Source organism: Colias croceus, chromosome 3 (genome assembly GCF_905220415.1).
Source record: "Colias croceus chromosome 3, ilColCroc2.1".
NCBI lineage: Eukaryota > Metazoa > Arthropoda > Insecta > Lepidoptera > Pieridae > Colias > Colias croceus.
Genome location: NC_059539.1, coordinates 5,399,435 through 5,420,833, shown reverse-complemented (window position 1 = coordinate 5,420,833; position 21,399 = coordinate 5,399,435). Strand labels below are relative to the sequence as shown.

The 21,399-nt window shown below is 34.0% G+C and overlaps 3 protein-coding genes and 2 long non-coding RNA genes across 6 annotated transcripts; 3 read left to right on the top strand and 2 right to left on the bottom strand.

Moving 5' to 3' along the window:
* Window positions 1–218: 218 nt before the first annotated feature.
* On the top strand, window positions 219–3,902 carry LOC123706001 (U2 small nuclear ribonucleoprotein auxiliary factor 35 kDa subunit-related protein 2). Its single transcript, XM_045655120.1, has 8 exons — window positions 219–264; window positions 336–409; window positions 534–754; window positions 896–1,159; window positions 1,445–1,621; window positions 3,095–3,260; window positions 3,505–3,610; window positions 3,694–3,902. The coding sequence occupies exons 1-8, from the start codon at window positions 257–259 to the stop codon at window positions 3,860–3,862; spliced, it is 1,185 nt and encodes a 394-aa protein (XP_045511076.1). The 5' UTR covers window positions 219–256; the 3' UTR covers window positions 3,863–3,902.
* Window positions 3,903–4,922: 1,020 nt separating this feature from the next.
* LOC123706002 (transcription termination factor, mitochondrial) lies at window positions 4,923–7,077 on the top strand. Its single transcript, XM_045655121.1, has 6 exons — window positions 4,923–5,348; window positions 5,429–5,607; window positions 5,886–5,982; window positions 6,130–6,283; window positions 6,442–6,592; window positions 6,762–7,077. Exons 1-6 carry the CDS (start codon window positions 5,171–5,173, stop codon window positions 7,005–7,007), a joined length of 1,005 nt encoding a protein of 334 aa, XP_045511077.1. The 5' UTR covers window positions 4,923–5,170; the 3' UTR covers window positions 7,008–7,077.
* Window positions 7,078–7,112: 35 nt separating this feature from the next.
* LOC123706000 lies at window positions 7,113–16,057 on the top strand. The gene is made up of 2 exons (XR_006753357.1): window positions 7,113–7,162; window positions 15,964–16,057. It is a non-coding gene; the product is annotated as an uncharacterized LOC123706000 (long non-coding RNA).
* LOC123705999 lies at window positions 7,927–9,403 on the bottom strand. Of its 2 annotated transcripts, none has more exons than XR_006753355.1 (3): window positions 9,222–9,403; window positions 8,578–8,769; window positions 7,927–8,107 (listed from the first exon to the last, which is right to left on the bottom strand). It is a non-coding gene; the product is annotated as an uncharacterized LOC123705999 (long non-coding RNA). The 2 variants fall into 2 exon arrangements; XR_006753356.1 differs by lacking the exon at window positions 9,222–9,403 and adding an exon at window positions 8,867–8,895.
* Window positions 15,980–17,950, bottom strand: LOC123705995 (dnaJ homolog subfamily A member 2-like). The gene is made up of 2 exons (XM_045655115.1): window positions 17,782–17,950; window positions 15,980–17,662 (listed from the first exon to the last, which is right to left on the bottom strand). Exons 1-2 carry the CDS (start codon window positions 17,848–17,850, stop codon window positions 16,517–16,519), a joined length of 1,215 nt encoding a protein of 404 aa, XP_045511071.1. The 5' UTR covers window positions 17,851–17,950; the 3' UTR covers window positions 15,980–16,516.
* Window positions 17,951–21,399: the final 3,449 nt, after the last annotated feature.

Sequence of the window (21,399 nt, the reverse complement as noted above, 5' to 3'; positions counted from 1 at the left end):
CCGTACCTACTATATTACTTGCTCTGTGGCTGCCGCATATATATATTAGGTACTTTACTCTATGGGCTGCCGATTGCCGACCGACCGATTGGCGATTGACAGTTGACATTATCAAATCAACAAACAATTTGAAAATTATGTTTTACATGATTATTTTATTTTATCTAATACAAATACTATAATTACAATTTATTGAAAACATATTATAAATATTTATATATATATATATATTGAAAACATATAATATATAATAAACATGGGGAGGTAAGTGAATGTAAGAACAATACATATGATATATAATAATGATTTTTTGATTAATCTTATTGTGCCTTTAGACATAAAGAATGGAGAAAAATTGCTAAACGTGAGAGGAGACGAAGAATTCGCACAAAAATAGCCAAAGATAGAGGTACCTATTTACAGCTACTCTAGGATAATATAGCCTTTGTAGCGGAAAAATTTATTACCCATTTTTTTATAATATATAACATGTATTTATTGTGCTAAGAACTCATTCTTTATTATTATTTCAGTTAAAAATCTTAATATTACATCAGAAGAATATGAAGAGTGGATGTTTGAGCAGGAATTACTAGAAAAGTTTGAACTGCAACAAATAGAATTAAGAAATAAGATAGAAAATGAAAAGTGGCTCAAAGCGGAAGAAATAGCTATAGAAAAATACAATCGCATTGCATTGGAAAAAGAAATGCAAGAGAGAAAACAAATTGAAATGGAAATTAAGTTGCAACAAGTAAGTTTGTGTCATAAATTTCGTAATCTATGTACCTATGATTTTTTACTTGCAATCATATACTAGACCTTATTTCTATTTGTAATGATAAATATAATGAATTATTTAAAATGTAATGATGTAATTTATTGAATAAAACAGGAATTGGAGTTGGAAAAGCAGCGCAAAGCCAAAGAAGAGGAAAAGTTAAAGGAGATTGAAGAGAAAAACAGGATCAAACAAGAGAAGTTCATAAAAAGTTTAGAAAAGTTTTTATCAGGAGATTCTTTTAGACCTCCAGTAGAACTGTTAATTTACCGTGAAAGTCGACCCAATTCGGAAATATGTCCATTTTTCTTCAAGACTGGTTGCTGTCGTTTTAGTGATGAGTGTTCAAGAAATCATCAATATCCTGGAATTAGCAAGGTGAGTAATTTTTGGTGCCCATGTTTTAGAGAGTATATGAGTAGATAAGCAGAAGCAGATATTTGATTTGGTTAGTTGATAGAACTCAACTTATTTTATTTGCATAATTAAGTTGTAGAAATATGTTTGATGATATTTCAGATCAAGTTTTGTTGATTTTTTCAAACTCACCTCTTTCACTGTACCTCATCCATTGCTTTAGATTTTAACACACAAATACTTATATTTAAATGCATTAATTATACATATATTATTCATTTATACTTATATACTTTTCTATTTCAGACTTTGTTGGCCACTAACTTTTATGTACATTTTGGCTTAGAAAATGCTATTGTAAATGAAAAGGATTCTGATATAATGTTAGAATATGAAGATAGTGAAACAAATAAGCATTATGAGGAATTCTTTTATGATGTTCTACCAGAATTTCAAAAGTATGGTGAAGTTATTCAATTTAAGGTAAGCTGAATATGGCAGACTGCGAAATATTCTTTGGTATTTATGTATCCTTTAATATACAACATTGTTTTTGACAATAGTAGTAATAAGAGCAGTAATGACTTAATTCTGAGGACCTGGGAGTTTGATCAGGGTCCAGATTTCAAGATTGAATGTGTATCCAAATCCAATAGTTAATTTAATTTACATTTCAACTTATATGAACATTATCCACATCACCACTGCTCCAATTTGTAAAAAAAAACATGAGGAAACCATCAAGATAACAACGTCCAAAAATCAAAATTCAATTAAAGTGATCAAGTTATGATACAATAAAAAAATAGGCAGCTTTGAATTATCTTTGTCCTATAATTTATTACATAATTTACCTTTACATTAAATTCTCAGATATTCTGTCTGCTTTAAAAGTCATGCAAGGTTTGTATATTTTTTATTTTTTTATATCCTTTTCTATAAAATAAAAATTAGGAATTCCACCATTGATTCATCATCTATACATATAATAAATCTGTAGAAGGGTCAATTCTGTAAGTACATTGAAAATATTGAAAAAATAACTAGCAGGGGGTGTTACTGGATCGATACCAAACCCAAATATGTGATTAAAAAAATTTTTGTCTGTCTGTATGTGAAGACATCACGTGAAAACTACCGGTTCGATTTCGATGAAACTTGGTATAATTATACCTTATTATCCTGGGCGTAAAATAGGATACTTTTTATCCTGGAAAAATACGTAGAAAAAAAATTAATCTCAATTTTTCAGTTATCCATAGACGTTGTTCTGTAGTAGGTACCGCGAACACACGTTGCGTATTATTATAGACCTAGCCGTATTTGGGTCCAATAGATATTTATAAGATGTCATTGTCCGAGTTACTCAAAATGGAGAAATAAACCATCCACGCAAAGACCGACATCCGCGCGGACGGAGTCGCGGGCGGAAGCTAGTACTACAAATAATCTTGCACTCACTTCGAAAGAGATGGTTTATTGTTTACGTATTTTTTACGTAAACCTAAAAGCATAGTACACCGAACCGACCGCGCGGGCGGGTCACCCTTGTATTCAAAATATCAAGAAAAAGGAAAAATACCGGCTATGTGCCAGTCGGTTCTCTTGCACCGAAGGCTGCGAACAAACCTATGGTTATTTATATGATTTATCTAAAAACTATGCTTCTCGCAATTTTTTGTGCTAAATTTTAAATTCACGGGAAGTAGGTAGGTTTTGACTCTCTTGCAAAAAATTTCAGCATACAAGAACCTTTTTTTTTTACTATGTTTGCTTAGAAGTTTGAATTTTCATAGCTCCAAGATATAGTAAATCTGACTATTTGATATGAATTTCAACTGACAGACAGACAGACAACAAAGTGATCCTAAATGACTATCCATTTTCTTCTTGTAAAATCATACCTATTTTAAGTTAGTTAACTATGTGTTTTATAAAGTAATTAAACTTTTATAGGTGTGTAATAATTATGAAAGGCATCTCAGAGGAAATACATACGTAGAATATGCTGATATAAGAAGTGCGGTACAAGCCTATCGTGCTTTACACGCTCGATGGTACGGAGGAAAACAAATATCATTGCAGTTTTGTAATATTTATTCATGGAAAAGAGCAATTTGTGGTAATTTTGATGATCTTAAATCTATATTTTTCTTTAATTTTATGTGTTATACAAATATACATATTATACTTTGTATTTATTGGCGTATTTATAAATAACGGTTTCAATTCTTTTTTCTAGTTTAAATAATAATCAGTCAGGGCAATGGCTTCACAAGTTTTTTTTTATTAAATGTATGTTTGCTGGTACTGTTTGTATAAATTTTATGTCTTACCTAATAAATATTAATTGAACTTTTTTCCAGGACTTGAACTTAGAAATCGATGCCCTAAAGGAAATTCCTGTAACTTTTTACATGTTTTTACAAATCCAGGGGGACTATATAATGAAATAGAATGTTATCCGGAAAGGTACCTATGTTTTTAATAAAGAATTATTGATCGATTTAGTAATTAAATACTGTTTCATTTAATTATTTCTCCCATATTTTTAGGAGGAGGACATCACCAACTCGTTCATGGCGATGGTCAGAATCACCAGAAAGAGAACCTCGTAGAAGAAGACGCTCAAAATCGAGAGAGCGAGAAGGCCGACGTAAAGATAGCGAAGAAAGGAGACGACGCCGATCGTCGAGTAGAAGGCGATCTGACAAGAATCAATAGACTATTTTATGTTTTTAAAATAATATAAAACTAAACCTAATAATTGTATTCATCCATTCATGTCATGCCATTCGTGTACATCCTATACTTCTTAGATTAAGAATTGGTCTCCGCGCGCGGAGAATCCATAATCCATAATCTAAGCTATACTTATTACGATTTTCAAAGGTCCACACTACAGTCACACAATAATGTTGCCAATCTAAGGGTCAACTCACACCAAAAGAGCGGCGAAGCGGAGCGCAGTTTCCGTGTCATATGAATTTTAACTTTATTTTCATTACTATAATACTTATTATCGCATGAGAAGCTCGAACGAGTCGCGCGGATGCCCGCGGCGCCGCTGGAATTCCATTAACGGAGCTGTGCGACTGCGCGAGAAGTCGCGGGAATTCCCGAGAATGTTCGAGCATTCGCGAGCGGCCGCTGGCAATATCCCGCCCCTCGCGCCCGCTCCCCGCACGCGTCTGTGCGCGCGAGCATTCGAACTGCGCAAAGAGCGACCCGTGAATTCATCGCGGGAAGGCGCGCGGATTCCCGCGACTGCTCGAGAAGTCGCTGGAATGCTCGAGAAGTCGGGGGTCTCCGCTACTCCGCGCTTCGCCGCGCTGCGCTGCGCTTCGCCGCTCTTTTGGTGTGAGTTGACCCTAAAGGTCTATTCAAACTAGAGCGGTATCCGCTACCGAATAGCGGATAGCGTACCATGATCGGTACGAGGTTAATGTCTCCATAATGTATTATGCAAGCTCCAAGTAAGCTCAGTCGGTCGACAGCTACATTGGCGTGTATGTACTTACGTTTAATAAATAATTTCATTTTTAGATTTTTATCACAAACTTTTTTTTAAAATCAAATCAACATAACTTGACACAGATCTAGAACCACTAGATCTGTGTAACTCACAGATCTAGTAACTTGAGCTATCCCATGTACATACTGCGCGTAATGTAATACAGATGTATACAGTGTAGCCGGGGTTTAATGTTTAATATAGGTACCATTTCTTCTCTGCATTTCTTGCTGTCTGTCGATATAATTGTCAGACAATAAATTAATGTCAATGTCAAAAAATATTTTTGGTTAGATTAATGCTGTGAATTTTTAAAACAAAATATATTGCTTAAATACTAATCACTTGCTCTGTGATACTAATTAGTTATTACTACTTACCCTAAACATATACATTTTATGGTCCTCGATTATATTGATGTATTTACACAAGATTTTAAGCCTATATGGCCTAAAGAATGACTGGGACTGGATACATAAATTTCATATTTTAAATTCAAATTTATACAAACTGCATTAATGATGCTTAAATCTCCTGTTATATTGTTTTTTAAGCAATCTCTATTTCAACTACATAGCACAGTAGTTCCTTATAGAATAAAAGTTAATACTCGGCAGTGTGATCTATTAAAAGTTTTACAAAGAAGTCTATTATCATCTAAAACTACTGATACGTTGAGTGAACATACAAAAGCAGGTAAATTTAAAACTAAATATACTTAAGTATGTTTCTCGAAGTCAATTATAGTCTTAATATTAAATTGTGATTTTTTTTAGACTTTATTTCTGAGAAAACAAAACTCATATCAAAGCTGAACTTTCAGTCAGAAAAACATGCAGAACCATTTTATAAATTACCGATTAATGCATTGTCTACTATTTATAAAACCACTAAGAGAGATGAAAAAAATGGATATTGCCGAAATAGACTGTACTATATCTCTTCACAAATAAAGGTTTGCAGTATAATATTTTTATTACCTAATTTAACAATTGTGTTGTCAAATTTTTAAATAAAATCCCTACTAATATTATAAATGCGAAAGTAACTCTGTCTGTCTGTCTGTTACTCAATCACGCCTAAACTACTGAACCAATTGGCATGAAATTTAGTATGGAGATATTTTGATACCCTAGAAAGGACATAGGCTACCTTTTATTGCGAAATATGTACCATGGGCGAAGCCAGGGCGGACTGCTAGTATCTTATAAAGTGTGTGTTGTAATGTTTCAGTGCCCCCCTGCAATGTTGAGTGAACGCATAGCAAAAAGAAATTTTATTTATACCTTGTCATTTGAATGGATACAAAGCTCATTAAAAGTTCTGTTAGGTAAGAGGTAGGTTACATATGAATAAAAATATTTAATATTGAGTTTTCTCATCTAAACTGTGATTCTTGTATCAATATTAGAAATAAAATATATCTCTTACAAACCACACAAGAGAAAGGTTTGATAACACTCAGTTATATTGACAGACATGGGCGTTTCTCCTGACCGAATTATGAGAGATTTATGGGTTTTAAAATATCACCATAAAACTATAGCAGAAAGGTTACAGAAGATAAAAGACATGGGTATAGATCCAGTGTACCCATGGATGGTAAGGTGCTCAGAGGAAATTCTAAATAGGTAAATGTTCGCTATCATCACCATTCACCATGTGAGCTGCAGAACATTTAATTTATTAATTCAATTTAAATGCCATCCATTAATGCAATAGGTAATGACAGCATAAAATCATATTACATCATGTACATAAATATTATACCAAATTTCTCATTTTTCAGGTATGTCGAAATATATCAAGAAACAAAATCAATTTTGGGAAATGATAAATCAATAAAAGTGTATATAGCTAAAAGATTAAACACAAATTTAGATGTTGTTGAGGAAATGTATGTCAAAGCTCCTGCTTTAGAACGAATTAGAGTTAGCAAGGTATATCTTTTAAAAATGCTGAGTAATGCTTGCTGTATATTTGTTTTTTTGTGCAATATTTGTCTTTAAAAGATTAATTGCTTGATATTCTGGCTCATTTTATCAGACTTCATACTGATGATAATAATTAATAAGTGAAGTTTATGTTAATTCTATATTTGTTTAACAGGTAAAGAATTTTTTCGATTTTCTCTTCAGTGAAGGATTTACTACTGAAGATATTATCAGTAAACCAAGAGTATTAGCAGCTTCACAAAAAACTGTACAAGAAAGGTTAGAAAAGCTAAGAAATTTGGGTCTTAGAGAAATAAACTTGAATATTCTCTGCAGGAGTAGAAAAGGATTCAAAAAATATTACGAAAGTTTACAATCTGCATCACGGGAAAAATTAAACACTTCTCTTAGTTTAAAATGATTAAACATAAAACAGGTGTATCTCAAATTATTTTCTATTTGTTTTACATTTCAGTTATTTATGTTTTGAACTTGGAAGTAGTATTGTTATTGTTATCTCAAAGAAAAAATGTATAAAAATGTAAATCAGTAAATGATTCTTTCATTAAAATTAAGGTGGATGTTCCGACCGTCCCTCCATACATTTTTGATTACCTCTAAACACTTAACACAGACACTATTTCTTTAAAACTAATCATTTTATCACTTCTCTATAATGAAATGTGTGCGCGTTCGACCTTTTTAATCAATAATTTACAATATTTACTTAGAAAAACAACAGTAAAATACCGGAAAAATTTGACACTTCTACAGTAGTGTGCGTGACTTTTGCCCAATGAATAAGGAATCACATGGAAGTGACATACCTACAAAAAAAGTGTGGCCGGCGCCATATTGAATGTAACAAAACATGGCGGTGTTTAGTGCCGAGAATATATCGATAAACATTAATATGTTTATCGATATAAAAATAATCTATAATATAAAAATGAATCGCAAAATGTGTTGGTAAGCACATAACTCGAGAACAACTGAACCGATTTCGTTAATTCTTTTTTTATAACATTTCTTGAAGTACGAGGATGGTTCTTATGGAGAGAAAACGTAAAAATGTACCACGGGCGAAGCCAGGGCGGACCGCTAGTATTTATATATACATATTTTTTGAAGTTATACTTCTTTTGGCGCGATGGAGAAAAATAATGAGAATGAAGTATGACGATGAGTGCTCGTTTAGTATTCGATTGTTTTATTAAATTACTAGCGGTCCCGGTGAACTTCGTACCACCCAGTCATTGAATGTGCTGTTTGTTACCTTTTAGCTGAACTAATTTCAGTTTTGAGGAATGTAATATAATGATACAAAATAAATACTAATATAGGTATATAATAGTTTTTTATTACGATGAACAACACAATATACAGTAGGTAACAGAAAAAAAAACAATAATTACTTAATAACAGAGAAAATTATAGAACTAAACTATTTCGTGCAGCCTGTGATGCACTCGGATTCACTCTGTTCATTTTTGAGTTCGGGATTTGAGGCTCAACCGGTACCTGGAAATGAAATGACACAGTTTACATTAACTAACATTGTTCACTTTACATTTTAACTAACATGCAATACATTTTAATTAAAAGGGCAATGCTGACGGTTTGAAATTAATATTAACATTAGGGCTTGCAATAGCGGAATTTAAATTTATATTTTTGGTTAAATTTATATTTTTGGTTTTATTTTATGGCATTCAAATGCTTTATAAATATAAATTTATAAAGAATAGAAAAATAAATTAAAACACCCCATGTATTTAAAGTAAATTTCACTTTCCCTCGGTCAATAACATTTCAACAACCAAATATCACCCAAGTTTGTACTCAAAAAATCATATAAAACCATCTCAGTTTGTTCACAGGCCCTCTTCAAAATAGGAGAAACGTTAGAATATAAATGACAGCCCTAAATCTAAATAAAAAGACCAAAAGTAAATTGGAAGACATCACGTGTCTACAGATAAAAACCTCACCCTGTGTGAATGCAGCGGCAAACATACTGGTATAGCATCATCGTGCAGACTAATCACATCCATTGTTCTATTGAAAGCACTTTCGGGGAAATGTAGGGAACATACTACAATATATCCTTTACATTTGGCTTGATATTTTCAGTTTCAATTGCTTCTAACCATTTTCCTTTTCTATTTTCACTTCTTGGTAACCTATAAAAAATGAATTTTTAGGTTATTATAATTTTAGTCCTGACCTGACTTATTTATAAATACATTTTTAAAGTACTATAAAAGCGACTAATCTTACTTAAGTTAAAATTCATATTAGGTAAATTTAAGTGTTTTATTTTCCTTCCGCTGCTCTTGGCAAAATTAATTTGTTAATTTGGAAGTGTATTCACCAAAGCAACTATTCTTAAGATTAATGACACAGCCTTGGGAGACGCACGTCTTCATCGAACATTTTGCTGATGTCGATATTATAAGCCATCACTAGCACCCAAATTCATTATTTTACTAGAACGAAAATATACAAAATAAAGCTATATTTGGTAACAATTTTGCACTGAACATAGTCTGTGAATACTCCTCAATTCAATATACATGAAAATAACTAAATCAGCAAAGAAATAACTAATATTTCAGTCAAAACGTATACATACCGGTGCAAAGACAAACTTTTCTGGTTTTCATTCCTTCCGGAGCCACATCCCACAATACTGCGCTTTGGCATTATGCCACTATTTGTCCTTAACCACTCTATATGTTTTAGACACAAATGTTTGTCACAATCACAAAAATATTCAATATTTTTCAATGTTTACTACGGAGCAATGACAGAGCATGTACATCGTAATAACGAGAACATAAAATGGCGACCGGCCACAGTAGGTATTTGAGCTAACTTCAAATGTCAAGCGGTATAGAATTAGCACTGACTGACGTATAGTCATATTTTTTCACATATCAGAATATTCATTAGTTAGAAAGAGACAGTATTAGTTTTATTATTTCGGTATCGAAATGCATGATATTTGTATAATCAGTTGTTTGTATAGAACAATATGCCCTGTCCATAGGATTCCTTAGTCATTGCTTTTGCCAAGCGAAACACGACATAAAGCACGACATCTAGCGCATAGACTATATACTTATTACAGATCTAGCGCGTCAATGTCTAAACGAAAGGCGATGTTTAGACATAAGACGCGCTAGATGTCGTGCATTCGCGTTCGTTATCTTATACATAATGAGCATAATTCTAATAAATCAAAGTTAGATCTATGTAAAAATTGAATAATTTCATTTCCAATCGTTCAAAGAAAATAACAATAAAATAAAATAAAACTAATGACCTTAGAAACTATGTTTTTTTTTGTAAACAATTTATTACTCATTATTGTTCGTCCGTCGTAGGTCTGTAAACTGTATTGTACACTGAAGGTAAATGGTACTGTAGGTACTTTACGTGCTGGCCACGGACAATTCGCTATAGCGAAAATTCGCGCGGCGCGACCGGCGGCGCGTCTTGCGAATGAATCAAATGTATGGAAATGTACTGGGCATGCCACGCGCGGCGGCGACCAGCGAGACGACCGGCGAATTTCCCCGAGCGAATCGCGCGGCACGACTAGCGATCGAAACAAATGTATGAGTTATTACGGCGCAGGCCACGGAGTCGAGCGGCAGACGCGGCGACTAGTGCCGGAGCGAACTTAATTTAAAATAGTTTATTTTTTTTTTCGCGAAAATGGAGACGGAAGCTTTTATTGCAGAAATTCTAGATAGACCAGCTATTTGGAAGTCTAGCCACCCGCAACATAATTTTAAAAATGTTGTGAAAAAAATCTGGGTGCTGCCTATATTTTTCATATTTTTGGTGGAATTCTCCGTCTGTAACACGATTTCTATTTAATTCGTGTACTCCACTATATCTTCCAAACATTAAATCTTGAGCAAAAAAGCTGCTACTCTCCAAACTAACGTCGAGCTAACTTTGATAAAGCCATCTCGTCTCCTCGTCTACACTGGTCGCGGCGGCGAACGCAACTGCCCGTGGCGTGCTTTCCGCGCCGCGCGAATTGCCGCGCCGCCCGATGCGCCGTCGGTCGCGCCGCCGGTTCCCGTGGCCAAGGTGTTAGTTCGGCGTCGTCGTCGGCTTGATATAAATTACATTCTTGATTTCATTGACACGCGCTATGATTTGCGCGCGGAATTTCTTGTGTTGTGAATTTATTTTTGTATGCTATGCATTTTAATTGATTCAAATTGCAATGTTTCTCTAGTATGCATTTGAGACTATATTGTAAATTGTAATAATTGATCGTGGGTATAGTAATTAATTATTCTAATAACGCAATTAGTAATATAGGGTAATTGCGCCTGTTCGCGTCCACTTAGTGCAGTTGGAAAGTTTGAAGGAGAAAATAAAAATGTTCCAGAACAAATTTCAACGCAAAATTTATGTAACGTGTTTATTACATAGTCTATTTTAAGATTTACTTTCAATTGTGTTGGAAATATCATGTGGTTTTTATTTATCTAGACAAATAGCAGAATTAGGCGTTTTACCCAGTTCGCGTCCAAAAATTCCAGTTTGCGTCCACCCGTGGACCAGTTCGCGTCCACCAGCTTAGAAAAGGAATTAAGAGTGTATTGGGTGATATTTTATCAGATAAATGCAAATAAAAATTAGATTTTAATAAATTATTCATTTACGAATATAGTTATTTAATAAAAACCGGCCAAATGCGAGTGGGACTCGCATACCGAGGGTTCCTTATTAACCTGTCTTTTTTCATATGTTTTAACTGTAAATGATTATTTTTTCAATGTTTCCCTTATTTGTGCTATAAGACGTTGCTTTGTACCAAACTTCAAGTATCTGTGTTCACCTAAAGTACCCTGTAGGTTTTGATTCCCTTGCGAATGTCGAAATTTGCGAAAATTTGCAGCATAAACGGCTGTATCTTTTCATTGCTTTGGCTTATAAGTGTGATTTTTTCACTGCTTCAAGGGACCGTAGACTTGAGTTATTCAAAATAAATTTCAGCTTTATACCTCTACGCGTTACTGAGAAATAGGGTCTTGACAGAAAGACAGACCGGCAGACGGACATACAGACGGACGGATATCAAAGTGATCCTACAAGGATTCCGGTTTTTCCTTTTGAGGTTCGGAACCCTAAAATCAACATTATTATTAATATAATTCACTGTGTGAGGCAATTGGAAAAACTTATTTATATTTATCTTCTCATCATTATTAGAACCAAAAATTAACAAAAAACAAAGTTATGTTATGTAAATAAATAATAATCAGTTCTATTAAGATTACCTACCTACCCTATTTTTTAGTTTCTAATGAATTAAATTTCTTTTTTGTTTATATTATTTTCTTAACCACAGACTTATTGACTGTCATTCTCAAAAATACAAGTCTCATTTTTAGAATACCCATTTTAAAATAAAAAAATAGCATAAAAATTTGCTAATTTGAATGAAAATTTAAATTATCAACTTGTGGTCTTAGTCAAAAATTTACAATCTATTCTAAATTACATATTTTAGCAAACAATTCATTGCTACGTAATGAAAAACAATGTGGACGCAATATGTTCTATTGTTATGCACTATAGGTATAGTTTGCGCCCACTGTGGACGCAAAATGGAAGTTGTACAAATTCGGTGTAGTAATTCGCGTCCACCTTATTTTAGCTATTAATAGTGAAAGAAATAAGCTGATTTATAATCCATACTATTCCACGTTTTGTTAGCAAAGCAAAGAAACAGTTACATATTCAAAAATTCACATTTAACAATAAGATACTTACCGTCAAACGCGACGCTGCGCACTATTTTTTTCTCAAAATTCAGCGCGTTTTAGCTTTCTCGTTTAATAGCCAAAATTAAATATTTTTTTTAAATAGGATAGACGTTGCGCAGGCATATTTTGAATATGTGTGCATGTCTCATATACATTGAGGTATTATCGGAAATTTTTCTTATTACAATTTTACATAAAGTATACTTATTTACGTGAATTTTCTAAAAGATATCCGCAAAATGGACGCGAATAGGCAGGTGGACGCGAACAGGCGCAATGACCCTATGTATTTTCGGTGGGATTCAAAACAAAAAATTGGCCCGTGATTTTTATGAAATTTCACCACATTGCAAATCACATCAATCATAGTTCATACACATGTATGACGAAAGTGATTAGTATTGTGGCTAACATTGACTCATCAGTTCATCACTGAAACCAGTGATAAATCAGTACCTATATCATATTGTGTTTGAATATTTTTAAACAATGATATAAGTATACAATTATTATAAATCGGTAAACTATCAAAGTAATCACAAACTTGCAAACATTGGTAAAATGTCCAGTAGTTTATGAGCCTATTCATTACAATCAAACAAACAAACAAAGTTTTCCTCTTTATAATATTAGTGTAGACAAACACTATGAATACGATCACGAATGCAAATTCGGGGATTTTCTAATTATTGCTAAATAATAATTGAATTCGTTTTGAAATACTCTATAATTTTTAGTGTATAAATATTAAATAGACATTTATAATGTGGTGCTCATTTTTTTTGTACTGCTAACGCTATTGTAGGTACCTATTTTCGTTGTTTTATTTCAAGTGAACACGGCCATACAATTTTGTCACGAGCCGCCTATGATTGTAGGTACTTTTGTTAGGCTCCTTCGTCGTCCGCGTCGCGTCCGCGTCGGCTCGAAAGTTCTTGATTTCATTGTCACGCGCTATGATTTGCGCGCGGATTTTCTTGTGTTGTGAATTTATTTTTGTATTATTATTATTTTTTATTTTTTTTTTATTTTATTGATTCAAATAAAATATTTCACTAGTATGCATTTGAGACTATATTGTATTATGTATAATTTATCGTAGGTATAGTTATTCTTATAACGCAGTTATATTTTCGGTGGGACAATTTGACCCGTGATTTTTCTGAAATATCACCACGTTGCAAATCACATCAATCATACACATAACACACGTATGACGAAAGTATAGTGGCTAACATTGACTCATCAGTTCATCACTGAAACCAGTGATAAATCAGTATATCATATTTTATTGTGTTTGAATATTTTTTAAACAACGATATATACAATATTATTATAAATCGGTAAACTACCAAAGTACTTCCGAATTTTCAGACAGACAAACAAGTAGTTTGAACACGCAGTTTTCTTATACTAGTAGCAAAAATCAAAACCATAATATTATGTTTACCTACTATATTTTACTAAAAGTCGAGTGCGTCGAAATCGTAAATAATAATATAATGTTTTTCACCTTCCTGGTTATTTTCCCATAGTAAATAGTGTTTTAGGTTTGTTGTTGTAGGTAGGAATAATAATAATAATTATTCTTACTTGTTGGTTATGAAATGTATATTGAAATAATTTACTTTTACAAATCATTAGTGATATTAGTTTTGAGTGAAAATGCTTGGATCAGCATAATATTATATGGTACTTCAAATACATGTTTTGATAAAAAAACAATAGTGTAATAAAATAAAACTGCGTTTTATTGTAATCAATGTTGACAGTTTTAAATTCCAAAATTATTGATCAATAAAATAGTTTACACCAACAAATATAACTTTTATTTTTATAACCATCGTTCATAATATAAACCGTAGCAGGTGGCGTTTTGAAGTTCTGTCTACTCATACAGAAAAATGGAAAACTTGTTTTTTTTGTAAACAATTTATTACTCATTATTGTTGTTTGGCTGTGTGTTTGGCAACTCGAAGCGTGGTCGTCCGTCGTAGGTACTTTTGTTCGGCGTCGCGTCGTCGCTCGTCCGCGTCGGCTTGATATAAAACATTCTTGATTTCATTGACACGCGCTATGATTTGCGCGCGGAATTTCTTGTGTTGTGAATTTATTTTTGTATGCTATGCATTTTAATTGAATCAAATTGCAATATTTCTCTAGTATGCATTTGAGACTATATTGTAATAATTGATCGTGGGTAGGTATAGTAATTAATTATTCTAATAACGCAATTATATTTTCGGTGGGATTCAAAACAAAAAATTGGCCCGTGATTTTTATGAAATTTCACCACATTGCAAATTATATATTATACAATTACAATTACAATTATTATAAATCGGTAAACTATCAAAGTAATCACAAACTTGCAAAATATGCTTTTCCGAATTTTCAGACAGACACACAATTTTATTAGTTTGTTTTAGCAAAGTAGGTACCTATACCTATACGCTTACGTCGCGCGTCGCGTCGCGTCGTCGAAAACGGTGCGCCCAGAAACAAACATACCTACCTAATTCAGTTACAATCCTTTTTTTGTTCCGTAATATATTGTATTCTAATACGATTTTTTTTATTCGTCGGCCAGTTCTACTAGGTATAAAAAGATAAAATTGAAATATAATTATTGTAGCGACAGCCATATTATGTTACTATGTTTTCGTAAATATGTTTTTCACCTTCCTGGTTATTTTCACATAATCTTATATATATATATATATAAATGAATCGCAAAATGTGTTGGTAAGCGCATAACTCGAGAACGGCTGAACCGATTTCGATAATTCTTTTTTTATTATATTCCTTGAAGTACGAGGATGGTTCTTATGTAGAGAAAACGTAAACATGTACCACGGGCGAAGCCGGGGCGGACCGCTAGTCTAATATAAAAATGAATCGCAAAATGTGTTGGTAAGCGCATAACTCGAGAACGGCTGAACCGATTTCGATAATTCTTTTTTTATTATATTCCTTGAAGTACGAGGATGGTTCTTACTTCTTATGGAGAGAAAACGTAAACATGTACCACGGGCGAAGCCGGGGCGGACCGCTAGTAAATAATAAAATAATAAATAGTGTATTAGATTTGTTATTGTATCTTGTATACCTACGAATAATTATTCTTACGTCTTGTTGGGAAATGTTCAAATACCTACCTATTGAAATAATTTACTGTTACATATCATTAGTGTTATTAGGTAGTTTTGAGTGAATAGGCATGGATCAGAAATTCAGAATATAATATGCTACTAACTACTCAAATACATACACGCCAAACTTGTTTTACATTCACGCCATCTAGAGTTCAATCTTTATCATTTTTGTATACGTCTGTGTGTGTAAACGACCCTGTATGCAATGACAGATGTTAAAACGCATGGTTTTACCGAATTGGGTGGATTTTAAGGCAATGATATGACATATTTAAATAAAATATAATATTCAGTAATCGCCATGACTATTCCTACGACCTTAATCTTTTCCAATTTCGCAAAAACTCAAATAAACTAGAAATGTAGAATTCAGCGCCATCTAGCGGGACATTGGCTGGGAACAGATCGTAGCAATCACCTTAAGATTAAAATTAGATAAGTGCTTATCACATCTTTATTTTCTGAATAATTGATACACTCCTATATTATAATGACAAAATTATAAAAGGTACACATAATATTACAAATTTTGTTAATGTACTTCATCCCTAAATCCTTTCCTTTAATTACCAATTTTTAAAACGAAAATAATATTTAATTCAAATGAAAACATGACAATTATAATTACTATAAATTAAAATTATAGATCACAACAAAAACCATTAATCGTTGATGCATTAAATGTGCAATGTATGAATGGAATGAATTACATAAATGACACTACCCTGGTTTTATTAAAATACACTGAACAATGAACATATACAATAGGTATTTTATTTGTTACTTTTAAACTAAGTACCATTCAAGTACATTAAACACTATTTTAAGGCATTAGCTTGAAAATAAAATGAATGAAGCAAATATTAATTTCGTGTAGTGTCACATGTAAATATTAACTACCTAAGGTTATGTTAAAATTATACATAATGTGAGGTCTGAGTCAAAATCAGTTTCCTATCATGCTAAGTCAATTTAAACTACTGATGAGCACACTGAACTCCTGGCCCTGCATGCATTTGATCCTCGTCATCACTAGCGTAAGCTTCTTCTCTACCACGACTCCTCTCACTAGGTGTGTAGTCCATCAGATTTACTTCTTCAACATCTTCTCCTGTAGGCATAACAAAGGCAGCACGAGGTGGTAATACAGTCTCTATTTGCTTTAACTGCTCCTCAGTAGCAAAGTGGTTTTCTGGGAATGTGACATCAAACTTTACATACAAATTTCCCTTCTCAAATGGATTCTTGAATTGGGGCATTCCTTCTCCTTGTATTCCTTTTAAGTCTCCCGGTTTAATCACTTCCCCTGCAGCATGTTTGATCAGCAGATCACGTCCATCCAAATGCTTAACAACAAATTGAAATCCACATAGAGCTTCTGTTAAAGAAATGTCATGATTTATGATGAGATCATCACCGCTTCTTTGGAACACATCATGTGGTTTTTGTTGAAGTACAATAATAACATCCCCTGGTTCTGTATCAGGTTGTTGATCACCTTCACCCCTAAATGTAATTTTTTGATTTTCGCGCATTCCTTTTTCAACATGCACCTCTAATATTTTAGTTTCATTTAATACTTTCTTACCTTTACATTTAGGACATTTATCTTTTTCACTAATAGTTTCACCTTGTCCTTGGCAAGTAGGGCAGCGTGTTTGAAACTGGCGTGTCATATTGGGCGCAATCTGCTGATAAGACACTTTAATGCCCTGACCGTGACAGTCTCTACATGATACAACAGATCCAGGTTTTCCACCAACACCTTTGCAGGGTCCGCATATCACATTTTTACTCAACTGCAACTTTGCAGTTTTCCCTACGTACATATCTTCTAAGGATACTTTTAATGTGTGAACCGTGTCTTCTCCACGGGCACGTCCACGACTCCTTCCACCACCACCCATTCCAAAAATGTCACCAAAAAATTGTCTAAACAAATCATCTTGAGGGAAGCCACCGCCTTGGCCACCTTCCTGTAGTCCTTTCAAGCCATACTTGTCATAGGTTTGCCTTTTTTTGGGATCAGAGAGAACTTCATACGCGTAACTAATTTCTTTAAATCTATCACCAGCTGCAGGATTTTTGTCAGGATGATATTCTTTAGCTAACTTGTGGTAGTTCTAAAAATACACAAAATAAATTAATACATAATATATCAGGGGCACAAAGCATGCTAAACAGTACCTATGTACTATTACGTCCACATGCCCATAATTAATCGATAGTGTACAAAACTTACTCGTTTTATTTCCGCATCACTTGAATTCCTCGTAACACCTAATATTTCGTATAATTTATTATCAGCCATTTTCTCTATAAATCTTTATTGTAAAAGGGAGTAATTCTAATGCAGCTGATGAAATACGAAAGGAAGGAATAAAGAAATCTACAGTCTACAGAGTACAGATAAAGTACAAACTATAGATGATGCTTTACCATAGATAAATAATTTAAAAATAAACCAATAGTCTATTATTTTTGGATAAATTCACAGGATAAAATTAAATACATAATGCAAGCTATTCGAGAACAGACATATTTTAATCATGGACCAAAGCATACATCTATAAATTGCTGCTTATTTCTAATTTTTTTAATTGAATCATAAACCATATGAATTTGATATTTTTGACGTGACAACCTCTTATAATTCGATAAAGCCGGCACCAATGCAAATCTAGCACCCCATCAATGGAATTTTGGGTCGAAAATGACCTTGATCGATAGGTCTCCGTTAGGTCCTTTATGGTCCCACAATTTTTTCGATAGGTCCCCTTTAGTTTTTTTTAAAATAAATTTTTTAATTTAATCGGACGTTGTTACGTTCAACTAGCGTCAGTAAACCGACTTTACAGACAACCAATTTTTTGTTTTTAATGGCATTCAGTATAATAATAATCACTTAGAAATAATCATTATAAATTTATATTCTTATATCATATAATCTGGTTTGGAATAAGTTATTTAGATAAGTAACTGTGAAAATGATTCGACATATTAAATTTGTTTTTGTTATTTGTTACATAGAAAGTATTTCTATGGAATTCCATCTGTAGGTAGCGACATGAAGCTAGCGACGCGTCCGCGTCGTCGAGCGGCAGACGGCAATGTCGCCCGATCGCAGGTAGTGCCCAGTGCCTACGCGACGTAGTGCTGTTGACGCCGGAGCATAATATTATGATATGGAACTGTTTTTTATTTAAACGACAATACTCTGAATTCTTTCATATGGTTTTTGATCAGTATTGAATAAGTTCCCTCACTTGCTCTGAGCATGTGAGGGAACTTATTATATTGTATGCGTGAAACTATTCAATTCAATTCAATTCAAAAAACACTCCCTCCACATTCCCGCCGCGACAGTCTGCTTCATAGAGGAAGGGTCTGCTTGCAGGGAGCATGGTAAGCGCACGTTGATTTCGGTGAAGAGCGTTTTTTCCAACGTCTCTTGATAACTTTTTTTTCTCGAATAAACGTATAATTGTAGTAAGCCACAGCACATAATGCTGCAGCGACAGCTGTTTCCACGTCCATCTCGTTCGAGTACCGAGCGCACAAATGCGCGAGCGAGAATGTGGAGAGTTGCTTTCGTCTCGTTAATAGTTTTGGCGAGACCCGAGACAAAACCTCTCGTGGAGAATGTGGAGCGCACTTTAGACGTAACTTTTGATTTACAGTGCCACAAACTTAACTGACCCGATGGCAAAAACTGGAACTACGTGCCGCCATTTTGAAATGTCACATTTTCACAGACTTTTCATACGGAATATTTTGTTTAAATAAAAAGAAAGCGACATCAGTGACACCGTCACCGGGTAACGTGACCCAACTACCCTCACATTGCTAATAGTCATTGACTTGCTGCGATTTGTTATCAACTACCTACATCAATTAGGTAGTTGTGTAGAATCGCAGGACATTCTTATTACATTCAAACTAATATTTAACCTGGCCTTCGCCTGTAATTTCTAACAATATATAAAGCAAGTTGCTCTGTATTTATTCATAGGACTTGTGGTTTTTTGTCTTTCTCTGTATAATAAAAGCAAGTCGTTATCGTCTTCTTCCTCTTCTAACAAGAGATGTAAAAAAATGCGATCACTATTCTCGAACACGACAGATATCTTGTTACACGGAACACTCTGAACCAACTGGATGCCATGTGCTGTTGTCGTTTGCAGTCTAGTTCGAAATCATGACTGAAGCAACAGGATGCAACGACGTGTCGTGAAGACATGAAGCGACTACATGTACACGGTGCACGGAATATTTTGTTTAAATAAAAAGAAAGCGACATCAGTGACACTGTCACCGGGTAACGTGACCCAACTACCCTCACATTGCTAATAGTCATTGACTTGCTGCGATTTGTTATCAACTACCTACATCAATTAGGTAGTTGTGTAGAATCGCAGGACATTCTTATTACATTCAAACTAATATTTAACCTGGCCTTCGCCTGTAATTTCTAACAATATATAAAGCAAGTTGCTCTGTATTTATTCATAGGACTTGTGGTTTTTTGTCTTTCTCTGTATAATAAAAGCAAGTCGTTATCGTCTTCTTCCTCTTCTAACAAGAGATGTAAAAAAATGCGATCACTATTCTCGAACACGACAGATATCTTGTTACACGGAACACTCTGAACCAACTGGATGCCATGTGCTGCTGTCGTTTGCAGTCTAGTTCGAAATCATGACTGAAGCAACAGGATGCAACGACGTGTCGTGAAGACATGAGTCTGCTGCTGCTGTGTGCAGTTGGCTACCACCTTGTACCTTGATATTATAAACGTGAAAGTTTGTATGTGAATGGTATGCATATGGTAAGGATTCACCGCCCGACCGAGACTGTCGACATCCCAAGCTGAGGTTCGTGATCCCCGTGAAGGGAGGATGCCCTTGTGCATGTCGCTACCAGGGTGAACCTTACGTTCACCCACGCGATGTAGCAGCCCTTTTGGCTAACTGCGAGAAACACCACAAAAAAAAGGTATGAATTCACGTTTTGTTACTTTTTTCACGATGCCCATCCAAACGGATTTTTATGATACTTGGCAGTGATGTAGCACTATCGAAATCTGGGGGCACGGTAGTGCCCCCGCCAAGACGAGTCAAGCGAACAAGCGAAGCGCACGGGCACTACCTACCTTTTCTCGAAGCGCTTCGACGTTTTTTTGAACCCTCATAACTTGTGTTTGGATTATGCTAGATCAACAAAATTTTCGGGATATATTGTCAATAGCGGATTTATTGAACATAATAAGTTTTAATTACATTAGCTTTTATACTTCAGATTTTATTTATATCTAAAAAACGCTAATTTCGTCACTGACTCACTGATGATCATCAAAATTCTTAAGGTATTTCCTAATGTCCTAGAAAGCTGAAATTTTGTATGTAAGCTAGTATTAGCACACAAACAACAAAAAAAATATAAAACTTGTAACTTTCATCCCCCAACCCCTTAAACTAGGGGATGGAAGTTTGTATGAGACCTGTAATTTTAAATTAAATTTTGATGACGCTAGAGGTCTAATCTAATAATCTAAAACTTGGTTCCCCTAGATATATATATATGTATAGGTACTCCTTGTTAAAAAAAAATTAATCGACACAAAATTTTGTTACAAACAACTTACAAAAAGAAATGAAATCCCACCAAAAACATTTTCATGTAAAATGTTGCCAAGACGAGCCCATATGACTCGCACTGTCAAAAAGTTATCAGATCTCATGTAGAGCCAAGCTTCTAACACTACACGCCCTAACTCTACCTTAGTCAAAATATGTGGCTTGGCCGTTCGTTACTACAAGAACTATTGTATAACACAAAAGTAATGACAGTGAATTAATTT

What these genes read in the sequence shown, in the direction of transcription:
- LOC123706001 (XM_045655120.1), top strand. An exon ending in AAAAATAGCCAAAGATAGAG is followed by an intron (nt 410 to 533) that starts GTACCTATTTAC and finishes TTATTATTTCAG; the next exon opens with TTAAAAATCTTAATATTACA. An exon ending in ATAGAATGTTATCCGGAAAG is followed by an intron (nt 3,611 to 3,693) that starts GTACCTATGTTT and finishes CCATATTTTTAG; the next exon opens with GAGGAGGACATCACCAACTC.
- LOC123706002 (XM_045655121.1), top strand. Translation starts at nt 5,171, where the DNA reads ATGATGCTTAAATCTCCTGTTATATTGTTTTTTAAGCAATCTCTATTT. An exon ending in CTCATTAAAAGTTCTGTTAG is followed by an intron (nt 5,983 to 6,129) that starts GTAAGAGGTAGG and finishes TTATATTGACAG; the next exon opens with ACATGGGCGTTTCTCCTGAC. An exon ending in AACGAATTAGAGTTAGCAAG is followed by an intron (nt 6,593 to 6,761) that starts GTATATCTTTTA and finishes TTTGTTTAACAG; the next exon opens with GTAAAGAATTTTTTCGATTT.
- LOC123705995 (XM_045655115.1), bottom strand. Translation starts at nt 17,850, where the DNA reads ATGGCTGATAATAAATTATACGAAATATTAGGTGTTACGAGGAATTCA. An exon ending in GTGATGCGGAAATAAAACGA is followed by an intron (nt 17,663 to 17,781) that starts GTAAGTTTTGTA and finishes GTGTATTTTTAG; the next exon opens with AACTACCACAAGTTAGCTAA.